Below are 16,939 nucleotides of genomic sequence, written 5' to 3' on the forward strand. Positions count from 1 at the left end.
CCTATGACTCTTTTGCCTACATGTATGCAAGAATGTACACTGTGTGCATGTCTGATGCTCACAAAGGCCATGGATCCCCTAAATTGGAGATACAGAGCCTCGTGAGTCACCTTGTGGAGGCTGGGAATTGAACCCAGGTTCTCAGGAGAGCAGCAAGTGCTCTCAACTGCTGAGCCATCTATCTCCTCAGCTCCGTGATTCAGTCCCTAAATGATTATAGTCTCCACAGTCTGTCTACCAACAAGCAATGGATGACTCACAGGACTGAATGCTAAGTTGTACAAGAATGAGGCAAAGCTGTGCCGGGGCTGTGTTTACAATGAACATTAGCTTGTTTCAGTGCTTCGAGTGGCAAATGTACAAATGAGCGAAGTATAAGCATGGATATGAAAAGGGGTAATGTTTCCCTCAAAGCCACTTCCTAGTTGGTTCCTGGAACCGTAAAGACACAGAAACACAGTATTATTTGGAAATAAATGCAGGCATCTCCTATACTTTAAAAGGCAAATGAAGGGATGAATGAATGACTATTCTATATTCTTGCAAATAGAATCATAGCTTATGTACATGGAATAAAAGAGAGTCACAAGACGAAACATTGAAGACAGGCAGAGTTCATTAAGGAATAATACAATAATACAACCAGGAGCATGGGGAAGGGCAAGAGAGATCACTGTGGAGGACCACACTCCTGGGGGATGAGAGTGGACAATAGACAGAGCGACCATTGTTGAAGAAAACACTCTCATAGGGTGTGAATGGACAATGGCCAGAGAGGCCATTATGTAGGGCTTACCAACATGAGGGGTAAGTGTGCACAGCAACCAAAGAGAGACTACTGTGCCAGCCTGCACGCTTCTTCTGCAGCCTTTCCACTCTGCACGCTTCTGCAGCCTTTCCACTCGGCACGCTTCTGCAGCCTTTCCACTCTCACATAAAGTTGCTGGGACTGATGGCTTTCCAGCCAGGCATTTTCCCGTCCAAGGACTGAAAAAGGTAAGAAGAAAGACTATGAAGTGACTGGCAAGCCCGATTTAATTAACTCTTTGGGGGCAATGGTCTGTCCATGGTATTTACAACCAGGCTTCCTGCTTGATAGTAACTAAGATATTCTGGTTTTCTGTAAGTTTCCATAAGGCCATGCCTTCACCCATAGTCAGGACAAAATTCAGATTCTGTTCTTTGATCACATGGTAGCTGGATGTGGCACTACATGTCTTTAATTTCATCCCACCACTCAAGAGGCAGAGGCAGGATGATCTCTGAGTTCCATACTAGCCAGAGCTACAATGAGACCCTGTCTCAAGAACCAAACCAAACCAAAATTACACCACCAAACACCAAAATCATGCAATAGAGCAGATTAAAAGAAGCTGGGTGTGGTGGTGCACACCTTTGGTCTCCGCATTCAGAGGCAGAGGCCAGCAGAGCTCTGTGAGTCCAAGGCCATCCTGGTCTACAGATTGAGTTCCAGGAGAGTCAGAGTTACACAGAGAAACCCTGTCCCAAAAAAGCAAAACCAACCAACCAACCAACCAGACAGACAGACAACAAAAAAACCAAAACCAAACTAAAAGGAGTTAAAGAAAAATTGAAACCTGTGTTTTCCCAGGGGGAAATGTCTTCCCCTGATAAGTCATACTAAAGCCACCTCCACCTTCTCCTTGGTTTAATCTATGGCTATCTTCAAAACATTTTTTTAAGGCAGGGCTTCTTTGTATAACAGCTCTGGCTGTCTTGGAATTTACTCTGTAGACCAGGCTGGCTTCGAACTCACAGAGATCCACCAGCCTCTGCCTCCTGAGTCTGGGATTAGACATGTGCCATCACACCTGGTTATATATAAAATTTTAAAGACTAGCCACTGTACTGCTTTTTTTCTTCTTAAGTGTGATTCCTTAAATTACGCTGTTAACAGCAATATAGGACATGGGTTCCCCAACTATATTATAAAGGACGATAATTATAAAGAGGAACCAAACCTCCATGACCTTCAAGTCTGATTTCCAACTAGCTACCTAACATAAACTATTTTGTTGTTCTTTTGTACAGCAGAACTCCTCAGATACAGTTACCAAACCCAAATGCTTAAAGCCTTTCAACATACTTCAACACAAAGGTGAGTTACAATACAGCCAAAGAATGTAAGAGGTAAGAAGAGAGGTTATGATTCTGAAGAGAATCTGATAGTAACTGTTAAAAGAAACAGTACCAGATGGCCGTGCCTCTGAGTTCCTCTGGGTTGTGTTCAGGGCTGATAAAGCAATACTGGGGATTTGATGTTCATCGGCACACACACACACACACACACACACACACACACACACACACACACACCTGGAGCACTCATCATCAAGGCCCTAGGGTTGAGGAGTATGGTTAGACCAGCCCCAGCTAACTCCCTACTGGGAGTCATCCCTCTTATGCCAGCTGCTGAGCAGAGGGCATGGGATGATGTGCTGATGTTCAGTGATGGACACCTGTTATTTTCTAAACTGACCTGCAGGAGGGAGGTGTAACATCTCAGGAGGTTGAGAAAGTACTGTTCCCACTGAATTCATATACTGATGATCACTGGACATTTAAACATGGCGGAGTCGCGGTACTCTTGGAAGAAGGGTGGAACAGGAGGAAGAAGTAGAAGAGATATACTGTGTTTCCAGTTAAATTGTAGTCCTACTGAAAAACTTCAGTCCTGTTTTACATTGAATTATGACACCATCAGGATTAAATACATTTTAGATTCTCATCAAAACTATTGGAACTCTAGCTGTGGAGTGCTTGGTTCTAACTGGGACATCTATATTATACCCCCTCCTCTAAAAGCTCAGGGATCTTCATGGGAGAGGGGGCAGAATGATTATAAGAATCAGACATAGTGGGTATCTCTCCCCAAACAGTATTTGCTGGACATGGCGGGGTCATCACACATGTAAATTCATAGTGACTGTGACTGCATAAAACCTGCACAAAATCAATCCAGCCAAACTTTCAGCATAGATGAGGAAAGGGTTGAGGGAAATCCATAGCTGAAGAGTCAGTTTTTCTTAGAGGTGTGGTCCTTGAGAGGCTGCCTTTACTTTTCCATTTCTGTGGCAAAATATCATGGCCAAGGAAAATTACAGAAGAAAGAGTTTATTTGGGCTTATGGGTCCAGAGGGTTAGAGTCCATGATGGTAGAGAGGAGTCAGCAGGTGGCAGGAACTGGATGCTGAGAGCAGGAATGAGGGAATCTCATCTTGAACCACATCTGGAAGCAGAGAGAGGAAATTAGAATTGGCATGAATCTTTCAATTCTCAAAGCCCACCTCTAGTGACACACTTCCTTCAATAAGACCACACCTCCTTCTCCTTCCCAAACAACACCACCAACTGGGGACCGAGTATTCAAATGCCAGAGCCTATGAGGGACGTTCTCATTCAAATCACCACACTACCCATGTCCAGTAGATGGTCTTACATCCCTGCACATACACAGAGTACCTAATGAGCTCAGTAGATTTGAAAACAGAGCACGTGAAATTGGTAGAGAAAATTGGAGGATAGGGGACAAATTGGGGGGTGGGAATGGGGAGGGTTTGCTCAAAATACATCATTTGCAGGAATGAATTTCTCAAAACAGTAAAACGGTTTTAAAAAAGGAAAAAAAAACCTTAAATTCCAGATACAGTTCAAGTGTTGGAAAAAGTTCCTACCCCAGCCCCTTCCTTCCTGTTTTCACAGCCTCCAACCAGACAGAGGGTTTTGATCTCCACCTTTCCAGACATTTGTTCCTCACCAGTCAAGGGGGAAAAAAAAGACAGACCACTTCCAGGGCTCCTTCCTGTAAACCGTACATTGAGTTGAAGTCTACGCTATCTCATTTTCCAGCAGTAGCTGAGAAACAAAGTCTATTCACCCACGGGGGTGGATAGCTGATGAAGACAAGGTTCTGTGGTGTCAGCGAAGGACTGTCCCTCTCAACCAACCAAGCACCTTCTCTAGTTTTCCTTAGCGCCATCCTAGCATTAGCCCCCCCCCCCCCCTTTAAGACATTCCCTAGGCTCACTGTCGTTTTGTTTTATATTAGAGTCAAGAACAACAGCAGTGACTTACCTTGTCTTCTTTTCCCTCTTCAGGCATGTATGCGCTTTCTCACACTGGAGACTCGTCCAATGAGATCACATTAACCCAGTTTTTATCCACGGAATAAAGCCACGAGTCACAAGCAAGGACAGATTTTCCTTTGAGCAACATGTCCTTTAGAGCCACATGGCAGAGAAGACACACACAATCAGATAAGATTTTGTGACTTAGGGGTCTCAGGACAGTTGGTTACTCTGAGGCTGGAGAGGCGGCCCTGTTGGTTTAGAACACTTGTTCTTGCAGAGGACCTGGGCTTAGTTCCAGCACCCGCATGGTGGATCCCAACCGTCTGTTCCAGAGGATTTACAGCCCCCTTCTTTTATAAGCACTACACACATGTGGTGCATAGACATCCGTGCAGGCAAAACATTCATACATGAAATAAAATAATCTGTTTTTAAAAGCCCAACAAAATAGGTGACTTTAGTGGTTCAACCCTGCCTCCTTTATCCTAAATTAAATAGAAATGATATTAATTACAAAGTGGGCAAAGAAACAATACATATTGTTAATCCAGGAGGACGTGACAGTGACCCCCCAAAGCCCCTGGCCAATATGTCCAACCCTGAGGGAAATAAAAACACCAACAAGATAACGCCATACAGGTTGGGGATTCAGCTCAGTGGTAGAGCACTTGCCTAACAAGTGCAAGAGCCTGGGTTCGATCCTCAGCTTCGGGAAAAAAAAAGATAATGCCATACACCTACTCAACTATCTGAGCAAATACTCTAACCCCCTACCCCAAGTGCAGTGTATATTTTGATTCATCCTGAACCCTAGACAAACAAGATGTTCTGTATAAAGAGAGCATATCGGTTGTCTTAGGGTAGGGTCAGGTGGGTGAATTATACAGAATAGGAAAGGAGCATATACATTCCCCTAAAAAGTGAAATACACATTCACTGTCTTAATTGAAATAATGACTTGTCAATGCATCTACCCATCAAAACATATTGCACATCATATGCAACCAGTACATAGAATTTGTTGTCAATAAGGTTTTTAAAGGCAAAAAGGCGGTGTAGGTACAGAACAGAGCAGTGTAGTTAGTTCAAACTCAGTTTGAGAAACAATCATGCTCTGAGCAGTGGTGGCTCACATCTTTAATCCTAGCATTTGGGAGACAGAGGCAGGTGGATCTCTCAGTTCAAGGCCAGTCTGGTCTATTGAGTTAGTTCCAAGACAGCCAAGGCTACACAGAGAAACCCTGTCTTAAAAAAAAAAAAAAAAAAAAAAAAAAAAAAAAACAAGAAAAGAAAGAAAGAAAGGAGGAAGGAAGGAAGGAAGGAAGGAAGGAAGGAAGGAAGGAAGGAAGGAAGGAAACTCACAGGCTGCCCGAGGACCTGAGGTAGATCCCCAGGACTCACAAGGTGGAAAAACCCTTACTCCCACGGGTTGTTTGTTCTCTGGACTGTCCACAATGACCACGGCACATGTGTGAGTGTGTGTGCACACACTCACACATGTATGCACAATAAATTAATACGTAATTAATTTGTTTTCTAAAAACAAAGAACAATGAGAGTCCTGGGTCCCTGTCTAAGCCAAGTGTCCAGACAACTGTGCTCCACACCCCCAAATCTTGGAAGTAGATTATATGAATAGGTTAGAAAAGATGATCTATTGGAACCAAGAGATAGTGGAAGTAACTGAGGGAAGGATTATCACCCTAAAAAGAAGGGGCCGAGTGAACACTCACAGAGAAGCAAGTCTCACGCTTTCCAGGCAAGAGTCCAGACAAGCATCTCTAAACGTCTAATTTTATCAGGAGAAAATACCAAAGACACTGACTTTGACCGGGTGATGATGATCTTTCATCCAGATCATCCCAGAGAGAAGCAAGAGTTATCAAACTCCACCCCAGGATGCCCAGTCAGCTTTCTGTACTCTGCTCTTAGGTATAAACAAAGCTCACCAGGGCATCAGAAAAGCCACTTTCCTAAACCAGTGTCCATTCTAACTTCCTTCTAAAAGCTTATCCTTTTATCAACAGATAAGGGTAGCTCCTGCTCCTCATCAAAGAACCTTCTTTTTGCAGAGGAACAGAGACCATCATAGAAACCCACAACTGGTCAAAATGCAGAGAACAGACTCATGGGTGCCCATCACCAACCAATTTATAACACAGCTCCGACACCCAAGACCCAGGGGACACTGCGGAAGAAGGGTGGAAAGACAGTGAGAGCCGGAGGACCAGGATGGCTGCCAGGAGATAGTATCTTCTGAGAGAGAGAGAGAGAGAGAGAGAGAGAGAGAGAGAGAGAGAGAGAGAGAGAGAGAGAAGGAAGGAAGGAAGGAAGGAAGGAAGGAAGGAAGGAAGGAAGGAAGGAAGGGAGAAAGGAAGAAAAATAAAAGAAGGAAAGAACGAAAGGAAGGAAGAAAGAGAGGAAGAAAAATAAAGGAAGGAAGGAAGGAAGGAATAAAAGGAAATGAAGAGGAGGGGGTGGCTCTGGAAGGAGTCGTGTGGAGGAGTGAAGAGTGACTATGATTTAAACATATTGTATGAAACTCTCAAAGAATTCATGCAAATACCATGATTTTTTTTTTTAAAACATAGAGGCCACACACAATTCCTTCACCTCCACTACACATGCACATGATAGAGTGAGTGCCCAGGCCCTTCAGACCCAAGCTGAGAAGGTTCTAGCAGGGCCCAGACCTCCAGTGGGCATCTGGGGTCTGAGGCAGCTGGACTATGGGTCCACTCTTCCATCAAGTGCCTTTGTGACTCGTCACTCGTGTGTGCTGTGTGGGTCACATATTAACTAAACCTGCTTCCTCACAATACAGCTCCCTCCAGGCCACACTTTGCCTTAGAAGTCTTTAAAGGTAGAGACATCCTTTGTCTTGTGGGCCTCAGACTTTGCCTTTGGACTCCTGCTGTGGCCTATTGCCTGAAATGAATGACATTTACCGCGGTAGGCAAGTTCAAGACCCAGACAGACAGCATGCAAGTGTGTGTGTGTGTGTGTGTGTGTGTCCTCCTCTTACGCTCCCTAAAATCTAATAATACACGCTCACACATCTGTGGGGGAAGACGGGGACCAGTGAGTGGCGAGCATAGTGTAGGGGGAATCTATTTTTGTGTATGCAAAGTGAAACATTAATTATTATTTTTAATGCTTTGAAATGTTTAACATACGTGTGGGTTTTGTCTGCATAGCCAGACAGAGGAGGCTGTCAAAGCCCCCGGCACTGGAGTTACAGATGGTTGTGAGCCATCCTGTGGTTGCTGGGAATTGAATTTGGATTCTCTGCAAGAACGGCAAGTGCTCTTAACCCCTGAGCCATCTCTCCAGCCCCTGTAAAACATTAATTATTTTTAGTTAATGAAAATTTAATTTAAAAACTTGGAGGTTGTCTACATAGCCCCGCCCTGTAAAAATCTAGATTTTTAAAGAACTACGAGGAAAAGTCAGTTTTATTTCTCAAGCAAATGAACAGGCTGAGAGATGGCCACTCCACTCACTAGAAAGTTACTCAACCCAAGGCAGGCTTCGGTAGAAACTCCCAGCTCTATTTCCTTGGGTTCTTGGGCAAAGACAATGGGGCTTTTGCAAGAAGACGGCTGAGCTGAACTGTAGTTACCCTTATTGAACTGTAGGGGGCACGCTCTGCCTAAGAAACTCACCCAGACACCTTGACAGCATAAGCGCACCTGAGTGCCTCTCTAGCTCACAGGAGTAGGGGGGTCGGGTGGGGTTAGTGCTGCTCTTCTGATTAGGAGTGTGGCTGCATCCTTGTTCTGTTTAATAGGAAAGGTTAGGAAGCTCAGAGCACAATAGCTCAGCTGAGTAGCAAACAGTGCCTCTCTTTCCAGGGTTTGTGCCCCAAGGTGCTGGTAAACAGTGCGGACCGCTTAAGCAAAGGAGGAATCAGCCACGGTCTGCAAGCAATTTTCACCTGCTAGAAAGCAGCCTGTGTGGTTGGATACACCTTGGACATCTTGGGTGGATACATAAGTTAAAGGTTAAGTCAAGGTCCTTAGGCCACACTGATTGAGACTACCTTGAGCTTTCAGATTTAACTGTTTGGAAAGAAGTAGTTTGAAAACGTACGTTAAGGTTTGAGCCTCCCCTGGCCCTGCGGTGGTGGTGTTGGTCTTCCTGTAGGTTCAGTTTTGTTCCTAAGGCCAAATAAGAATAAACAGTGATTTGCAGCCAGAATAGAGATTTATAGTCAAGCGCCACCTGGAGAGATCAGAGCCGCTGGGCCATCAATGCCTGCTCTACTCTGCTTCCTGTTGCTGTGATAAACACCATGACCAAAAGTGACTTGGGGAGGAGAGGGCTTGTTTGGCTTACCCATCCCTACCGCAGTCCCCAACACTAAGAGAAGCCAAGGCCTGGATTCAAGTGTGGCAGGAACCTGCAAGGGAATCCATTTACTAGCTTGCTATCATGGCTTGCTAGCTTGCTTTTTTGTATAATCCAGGACTGCCTGCACTGGGGGTAGCACTAACCACTGTGGGTGGGCCCTCCTGCATCAATCATTCATCAAGAAAATGCACCAGAAACTCGCCAAGCTGATGGGGACATTTTCTCAGTTGAGGTTCCTTAGTTTGTGTCAGGTTGACAAGAAAACTAACCAGTACAGCCCCTCAACCCTCTGTCCCAGGGCTCAGGCTCATCCCAGGAGATGGTAAGCAGATTTTCCTCTCCATCATCAGTCAAGTAATGCCTTCCAACCCTGTGGCCCATAGTTAGACAATATACTCCACTAGAGCACATATACACACCCTCATGGAAATGTTATAAAATTAGGTCTTTTTTTTTCAAACTGCAACATACACGGTTTAATTCAGCAACAACAACAAAAACATGTAATAATCAAGTGAAAATAAACTGAACAATAAACTTTGTTCTTGGGGAGATTTCATTGCGTACTCCTCCCGGCTGGCTCACACAGAGCCAGGCGTCACTCTTAGGTATAAGCATACAGGTGAATAAAGAGGATTCCACCTGAATTCCACCCCAGTCTTCCCCACCCTCCAGCCTACAGCTGTGGCAGTGATTTAAGCCCTAGCAGGGCCTCTCTTCTTCATGCTGCTCAGCTGCTCAGAGAAGCAGCAAAGACCATGCAGCGTACCCATACAGCTTTAGTCCTCTTGGGTTGTGATTGAACGCTGAGGTTCTCTTGAAAAAGATTTCATTCCCACAATGGATGTGGTGACATATGCCTGCCATCTCTCAACTCTTTTGAGGCTGGAGCAGGAGGCTCATTAATTTGAAGCAAATCTAAGCTACACAGGGAGACCTGAGCTCAAACAACCAAAGTATATCACTTCTAACACCAAATCATGGGGTAACTCCCCCGACCCCAGATTCTGTGCGAGAGCTCGCGTGCATACGTGCACTTTGGAGTGAGTTAGTGGTCTCACACAAGCCATGCAAGCATGCTACTACACTACTGTCAAGTTATATACTACCCCCCCACACACACACACATGTACATACTTTTTAGACAGAATCTCATTTATCTCAGGCTGGCCGGGACATCTCCATGTAACTAAAGGTCCCTCTTGATCCTTTATGCCTCTGTCTCCTAAATGCTTGGGTTGCTACAACCGCAGCATGCTTGCTGTTATAGGCTACTGAGGACTGAACACAGGGCTTCATGCATGCTAGGCAAGCAATGCTCTACCAACAGAGTGGCATCCTTTGCTCATTCCAGATCCTTCTGAAAACTGGGGCAAGGTGGAAAGAGAGCTGGATCAGGAGAAAACTATAGGAAGGGTCTCATAACTCAGTCCCTACTGCTAACTCTATAGTAGTTCCACAGTTCACCTGGTTTGAACCTAGCTGAATGAGTCAGGATTCCATTCCATAGACTAATTCCCGTGAGATGATGTGGAGGAGTCTGTCCAGGTCAGGGAGACCCTGGGGGACCCACACCCGACTTTCTCTATTGTTTCCACAGTTGAGTTTTTCATCTTTGATATGGCAAACCTGCACTCAATAGATAACCTCAAAGGTCCCTTGGATCCCGAACTTTCTATGGTTCTGTGACTCTTCACAGTTAACACCCTGGGAGGAGAGAAATTTATCGCCAAAGATTACCGGCCCAAGTGGGTTTGGCAAGACCTTATCTTGGTGGGTAGGAATCATCGATGCAAACATTGCCACCAGCTACATTATGCCAACTGCATGGGAGGTGACACCCTATTGGAATTCTGACCTGATGCTCTGATCCACAGCAGAGGAGCTCCTCGCTGTGATGTGCTGCCAAGGGACACATTGGTTTTGTGGATAAGGCTTCCTGGTTCTTAGATCTCAGCCATATCCCTCACCAGGACCTGGGGAAGGCAGCTTGTGAATTCCATAACAACACATTGCCAGGTTCTGCCAAGGACAACTGTGCTGTCTAAGAGCTTCCCCTGGTATTGGCGATAATGTGGCTCTGTTTTCCTGGAGTCGGCTGGGCCAGAGAACTAGCCCCATCTATCATCTGTTTCATCAGAGGGAGGGAATGTTATGAAGCACCCACCCTTGCCACCGATTTTGAAAGGAATGAATAGGAAATTGCATTCCCAGAGGTACAGTCAGAATTTGTTTTGACCATATTAAAGTCTGCAAAAAAAACTATGACTTGGTCATGACCTGATTTCTCTTAGACTAGAGAACGATTCTCCAGGTCTTACTCCAAGCAGCAGCATCCATGCTCTCAAGCACTGGTTAGAAATGCTATGTCCAGGCTGGAGAGACTGTTCTGTTGGTAAATTGCTCGTTGTGAACACATAAGGACCTGAGCTTGATTCTCCTAGATCCATGTAAAAAATTCTGGGCACAATAGAGCTTGGAATCCCAGCGCTGGGCAGGAAAAGACAAGATGATCCCTGAAGCTCCGTGACCAGCCGGTCTAGCTTACTTGGTGGCTATAGGTTCAGTGAGAGATCTGGCCTCAAAAATAAGTTGGAGCAGGGCATGGTGATGCACACCTTTAATCTTAGCATTCAGGAGGCAGGAGAAGACGGATCTCTGTGACTTTCAGGCCAGCCTAGTCTTCTTAGTGAGACCTTGCCTCAAACAAACAAACAAATAAAATAAAAAAGAAAGCAATTGAAAAAGAGTGGATGCTAACCTCTGGCCTCTGCACGTACAGGCATGCACACCTGTACACACACCAGCACCAACATAAGCACGTACAATAAAATAAAACATAGACACCAGGGGCCTGCATTTCCATACACTATCCAAGCAACTGCTGCCTACTCAAGTTCAGAGACACTAAACTGAAAACTTGAGAGGAGATTGTTAGAGGCTGAGATGTGATTAGGCACCAAGGTGGTGATGGTATGAGACATTCTTTATGATCACTTTTGAATCATCACTGGCATTTCTCTGAGCTTCAACAGTCAAGAGAGTGTTGGGAATGGCCTGAGCTAAGATGTTGGATGGAGGTTTTCAGGCAATGTAGTATGGGTGTTAAGAATGAAACGGGTTGGAGGCCTGGCTCCTTTACTAAACTGTACCAGTCTGGTTACCTTGCCAAACCTTGGACACATTGTCATAAGAAAAACTATGGGTGAGAGTATGGGAGGGAAGCCTGAAAGTTCTTTGAAAAGTCTCTTGTAGGGGTTCAAGACGGACAGGAAGCTAGATTATTGAAGGTAAGAAATTTATTAGAGGAGTTATGAGTGCTGTGGGCAGATAGACAGACAGACAGCAGCATGGCCAGGGCTTTGAGGCAAGTTCAAGCTCCATGGCTGGATCTCTGGAGAGAAGAAAGTCGAGGTCCACAGGGCTGAAGTGGAGTCTTTCCTTAGACCTTTTGGAGGACTGAGAGCTTTCACAGTGTGACCACCAATACCCTCTTGGAATCTGCTGGGTAGATATTCACAGGAGAGGCTCAGTGCGGAGCCTGTCAGTATCTGTGTGCTGCAGGTCTGCATTCCACGGCCTGACCTGGGTTCCTACATGCTTGACATTCTTAACAGACTTCCTGTTATTTGACGAGCTCCTGACAAAGGGCCGCTGTTTTTTATTGTCGGTAATGCTAACACGAGCAGAGAGCGAAGAATTCCGCACAGCTCTGCTGCAAGCGTAACTCAGTGTGTTTAAAGGAAAGGCATCATTCGAGAGGACAATGCACGTTCAAACCTCATTTCTGTCACCGACGTCCTTGGACAGACTACTGTACCGCAAGCTGTAAAATGTGGAAGTCAGGTGGAGAAGCAGGCAGGGCAGCTGTTGGGGCGTGAAGCACTGAGGATTTTTCAACAGCGCCTTCCACTTTTCACCGTCTTCTTCAGTGGGGGAGGCAAACTCAGGCATTCAAGAGTGCAAGGACGGTGTGCTGTCTATTACACCAGGCAAGACACTCCTCCTGCACTACACCAGGGTCAGGACTTCGGGATTGTGCACATGCTTTTTCCCCTTCCTCCTAGCCTTTCTCTATTGAAACTTGAAGCTCATGTCAGGACCCCAAAGATGGATTTGGGGTCTCTGAACACTGGGCCCCGTTAACTATTTCTCTTTCTACTGTGGCCACATTGAATAAATCTCCCTTCTCTGCTTTACACACACACACACACACACACACACACACACACACACACACACACACACACACACACACAATGGGACATTCTATTCATGTAGACTGGAAAACGCCTGCCTAAAGCTAGAGGGAGGGGCTGGAGTTAGTCCTTTAGAGCACTGACTGCTCTTTGGAGCACCTGGGTTCAGTTCCCTGCGCCCACGTGGAGGCTCACAACGGCAGTTCCAGTCACAGGGACCCGACGTCTTCTGGCCTCCATGGGCTTCTATACACATGTGGTACACATATACATAAACACAAAATAATAAAATAAATCCTGTTTTAGAAGCTAGAAGGGAGGTCTATGGAAGGGGATGAGAATAAGAAAGAAACATATTTCCATTTCTTGTTTATTACCCTATAGAAAATGTTGATGGCCCCTCGTCAGGTAGAAATAAAGGTAGCAAAAAAAGCCTTCTAAAAGAAATAAAACTGAAGAGTTACAAGACAAGAGAATTCTCAAGTTCTTTTTTTCCCCCTAGTTAACACAAAACAGACATTTTGGGCCTGGTGACATAGTTCAGTGGGTGAAGGTGCCCACTGTTAAGTCTGATGATCGAGTTCAGTCCCCAGGATCCACATGACAGAAAGGGAGACGGACTCCTGAAGTTGTCCTCTGCCCTCCACATGTCCCTGTGATTCCTGAAGCTGTCCTCTGCCCTCCACATGTCCCTGTGATTCCTGAAGCTGTCCTCTGCCCTCCACATGTCCCTGTGATTCCTGAAGCTGTCCTCTGCCCTCCACATGTCCCTGTGATTCCTGAAGCTGTCCTCTGCCCTCCACATGTTCCTGTGGCACACATGAACTGAGGCACACACTCTTTTTCACACATAACCACACACACTCAAAATAAAATAAACAATCAAACAAATGAGAGAGAGAGAGAGAGAGAGAGAGAGAGAGAGAGAGAGAGAGAGAGAGAGAGGAAGGAAGGAAGGAAGGAAGGAAGGAAGGAAGGAAGGAAGGAAGGAAGGAAGGAAGAGAAAGAGAGAGAAAGAAAGAGACCTTTATTTAGGACGTGGTTCTCAACCTTCTTTTGGTGACCCTCAACCATAAAATTATTTTGTTGCTATTTCTTCTCCTTCTTATTAATTTTTTTTTCATTTATTTTACATGTCAACTGCAGTTTCCCCTCCCTTCTCTCTCCCGTTTTCTCCTTCCTATCCCCCTACCCGCCATCCACTCCTCAGAAAGTGTACGGCCTCCCATGGGAGTCAACAAAGCATGGCTTACCAAAGGCATCCCACCATAGGGAATGGGTTCCAGAAAGCCAGCTCATGCTCCAGGGACAGATCCTGGTCCCACTGCTGGGGCCCCACAAACAGACCAAGCTACACAACTGTCACCCATATGCAGAGGGCCTAGGTCGGTCCATGCAGGCTCCCTAGCTGTCGGTCTAGAGTCTGTGAGCTCCCACCAGCTCGGGTCAGCTGTCTCTGTGGGTTCCCTCATCATGATTTTGACACCCCTGGCTCATATAAACCCTCCTCCCTCTCTTCAACTGGACTCCAGGAGCTGAGCCCAGTGCTTGGCTGCGGATCTCTGCATCTGCTTCCATCAGTTGCTGGATGAAGGTTCTATGATGACATTAGGGTAGTCACCAATCTGACCACATGAGAAGGCCAGTTCAGGGACCCTCTCTACTGTTGCTAGTTGCTATTTCGTAACTGTAATTTTGCTACTGTTGTGAATCGTAATGTAAATATCTGTGTTTTCTGATGGTCTTAGGTGATCCCGCAAATGGGTCTCGACCCGCATGTTGAGAACCACTGGTTTAGGACATCTTCAAGTGCAATTCCTCTTAACCCACCTCTGTCCCTGCCTTTGTTTTCTGCTCTACAGAGGCCCAGACACCAGCATCCAGCCCTTTTCCGGTCTGCCCCTCCTCCAGACCATATGGGAATGTATTTTTCTTATCCTGGCCTTGCAGGTGCAGGGAGTGCCCACGCAGAGCAGTAATATACGTCTGATGGAGTGTTGAAGTGAGGCGTAGTTTACTTCCGGAGTATAATCAGAGGCCGCACAGGAGGTGTGACTATAAGGCAGTGGGATGGAATTCTTTCTTCCCAAAGGCATTTGGCTTTTGTTTATTTGTTCATTTGGGGAAGTTCAGGACGGTCTCCAGACTACAGACTTCGAGCTCCTTATCTACAGTACCTCTTACACTTAGCCGTGCATCCTCGGGTAATTAATCTCTCCACAACTTTGGATCCTCAGCTGTGAAAAAAGGAGAGCCAAGGTCCTGCCTAAGGGTTGCTGTGAGAATTAAATAAATAGTGCATTTAGCAAAATTCCTGGGACACATTCAGTGCTCAGTATATGTTCCTATTAACATCTGTTTAATTAGTATAAAGCTACCCAGCAGACAGCAAAAATTCCTCTCCTTGTTAGACTGGCCTTCCTAAGTTCCCCATTCTATTCACCCCACCAAGACACAGCCTGAAAGTCCAGATCACATCTTTCAAGAGTGGGCTGAGAGACGGCTCTTGCCGAGGACCTGAGTTCCCAGCACCCATAGCTGGCCGCTCATAACTGCCTATAATTCATCTCCAGGAAATTTGACATCCACTTCTGGCCTCCATGGGCATCTGTATATACACTCTTGTGCTTACTTACACAAGCACAACAACCCCCACCCCCACACACATGAATAAAAATAAAATTTTTGTAAAATAAATAAAACCCTACTTGCAATATTTTTTTTTTAAATTCACACCCCTGGGCCAGTCATGATAGGATATACCTTTAATCCTAGCAACTGGGAGGCAGAGGCAGGTGGATTTCTATGAGTTCAAAGGTAGACAGAGCTACAAAGTGAGACCCTGACTCAAAAAAACCCAATAACAACAAAAAACAAAAACAAAAAACAAAACAAAAACAAAACTTTCAAACCCTGGTCAAAGCTGCTGATTGGTCATGACCAGTAGTGTCAGCATTACTGATGGTAAAAAGAGAGCAACCTCCACCCTGCGGTTACTCCAAGGGAAGCGTTTGTTTACTCAGCTTCCCACACATTTCCCTGGCTTTGGGCTCTGTTCCCAGCCCCCATAGCCTCCCTGCCAGGCCAAACCCCAAATCAAAGAGGGCACCAGCCTCTCTTGGAGCTGCAATCAATCAACTGCTGCTGCTCGGTATTTCACAATGCTCAGAAGCGAACCTGGGCAAGGGGCAGCTAGACTAGATGTAGTCAGTACCCTGGCGTAAGGTGACAGCTTCTATAGTCAAGAAGTAAGGGGGCAGCCTTACACAACCTCACTTTACCTTTAGGAATGCCTCTACTGGGTGAACCCAAATGCACTACAGCATGTGTGCATGTTCGTATGTTTGCGTGTGTGTGTGTGTGTGTGTGTGTGTATGTGTGTGTGTGTGTGTGTGTGTGTGTGTGCGTGCGCGCACACGCGCACGCTTGTATGTTTCTGTAGGTGCACATGTGTGTATAGAGGCCAAAAGCTGACCCTGGGATTTGCTCCTCAGGAGCCACCCAGCTTTCTTTTAAGACAGGTTTCTTAATGTCTGGAACTTTCCAAGTAGGCAAGGCTGAATTGCCAGTAAGGCCCAGAGATCTGTCTGTTTCTGCTTCCTCAGCTTTGGAATTACAAACACATCACAACACCTGGCCTTTCCACAAGGCTTCTGGGGGATCGGACTCAGATCTTCAGGTTGGGCATTGTAACAACGAAGCCAGAGCCCCAGGCTTTGGAACTCCAATTACAGCTCAGTAGTAGTTTCGTACGGACAGATGTATAGATCTAACATAACAAACTCAGTCCTGGAGATGGGGAAACAGACGAAATTCATCTAGAAAGTGGCAAAAATAGAACCCAAACTCAAGATGTTCCCATTCCGACTCTATTCTCCTTCCCAATCAGGAGTGCCAGAGATCTGAGGAGGGCTGAGGAGGGAGGGACTTCCGGAGTGCTTTCTGGGGCTCATTAGATTCTTCTCAGCTAATGTTTTTCTTTTAATCTGTTAATTTAGCTCTGGGAAACACACCCCACACACACACACACACACACACACACACACAACCAGCCAACAAACAAACAAAACCCAAACCTCGATGTTTAGTGGTAAGTAAACTCATGCTAGTCCGGGATTTATGGTTGAGAGTTGGATCTCTGGACCAGCTTATATTCTTTGCAGCCCCGCAGCTCCCCAGGCTGTCAAAAGTTCCAGTTCTTGCCTCCCTGACTTTAACTGCCAGGACCTGAAAGCAGACAATAACTCAAGAAGAATGAACAGGTCCTGGGTTTACGGACACGCCCCCAGGAAGCCA

General features: G+C 45.8%; 1 protein-coding gene across 1 annotated transcript in view; it reads left to right on the forward strand.

Annotated features, from left to right (window-relative positions):
• Adgrf1 (adhesion G protein-coupled receptor F1) overlaps positions 1-5,247 on the forward strand; it is a gene marked incomplete at its 5' end in the record, with an annotated part of 34,134 nt that extends 28,887 nt beyond the window's left edge. Inside the window, 2 exons of the mRNA XM_052743981.1 lie at positions 2,053-2,119; positions 4,119-5,247. Of these exons, the coding sequence (XP_052599941.1) occupies positions 2,053-2,119; positions 4,119-4,192 (141 nt within the window). The remainder of the gene's footprint in view (positions 1-2,052; positions 2,120-4,118) is intronic.
• Between the last annotated feature and the right edge of the window lie 11,692 nt (positions 5,248-16,939).

The sequence above is a fragment of the Peromyscus californicus genome, unplaced genomic scaffold (assembly GCF_007827085.1).
Source record: "Peromyscus californicus insignis strain IS unplaced genomic scaffold, ASM782708v3 Scaffold_19__1_contigs__length_69161282, whole genome shotgun sequence".
NCBI classification, from domain to species: domain Eukaryota; kingdom Metazoa; phylum Chordata; class Mammalia; order Rodentia; family Cricetidae; genus Peromyscus; species Peromyscus californicus.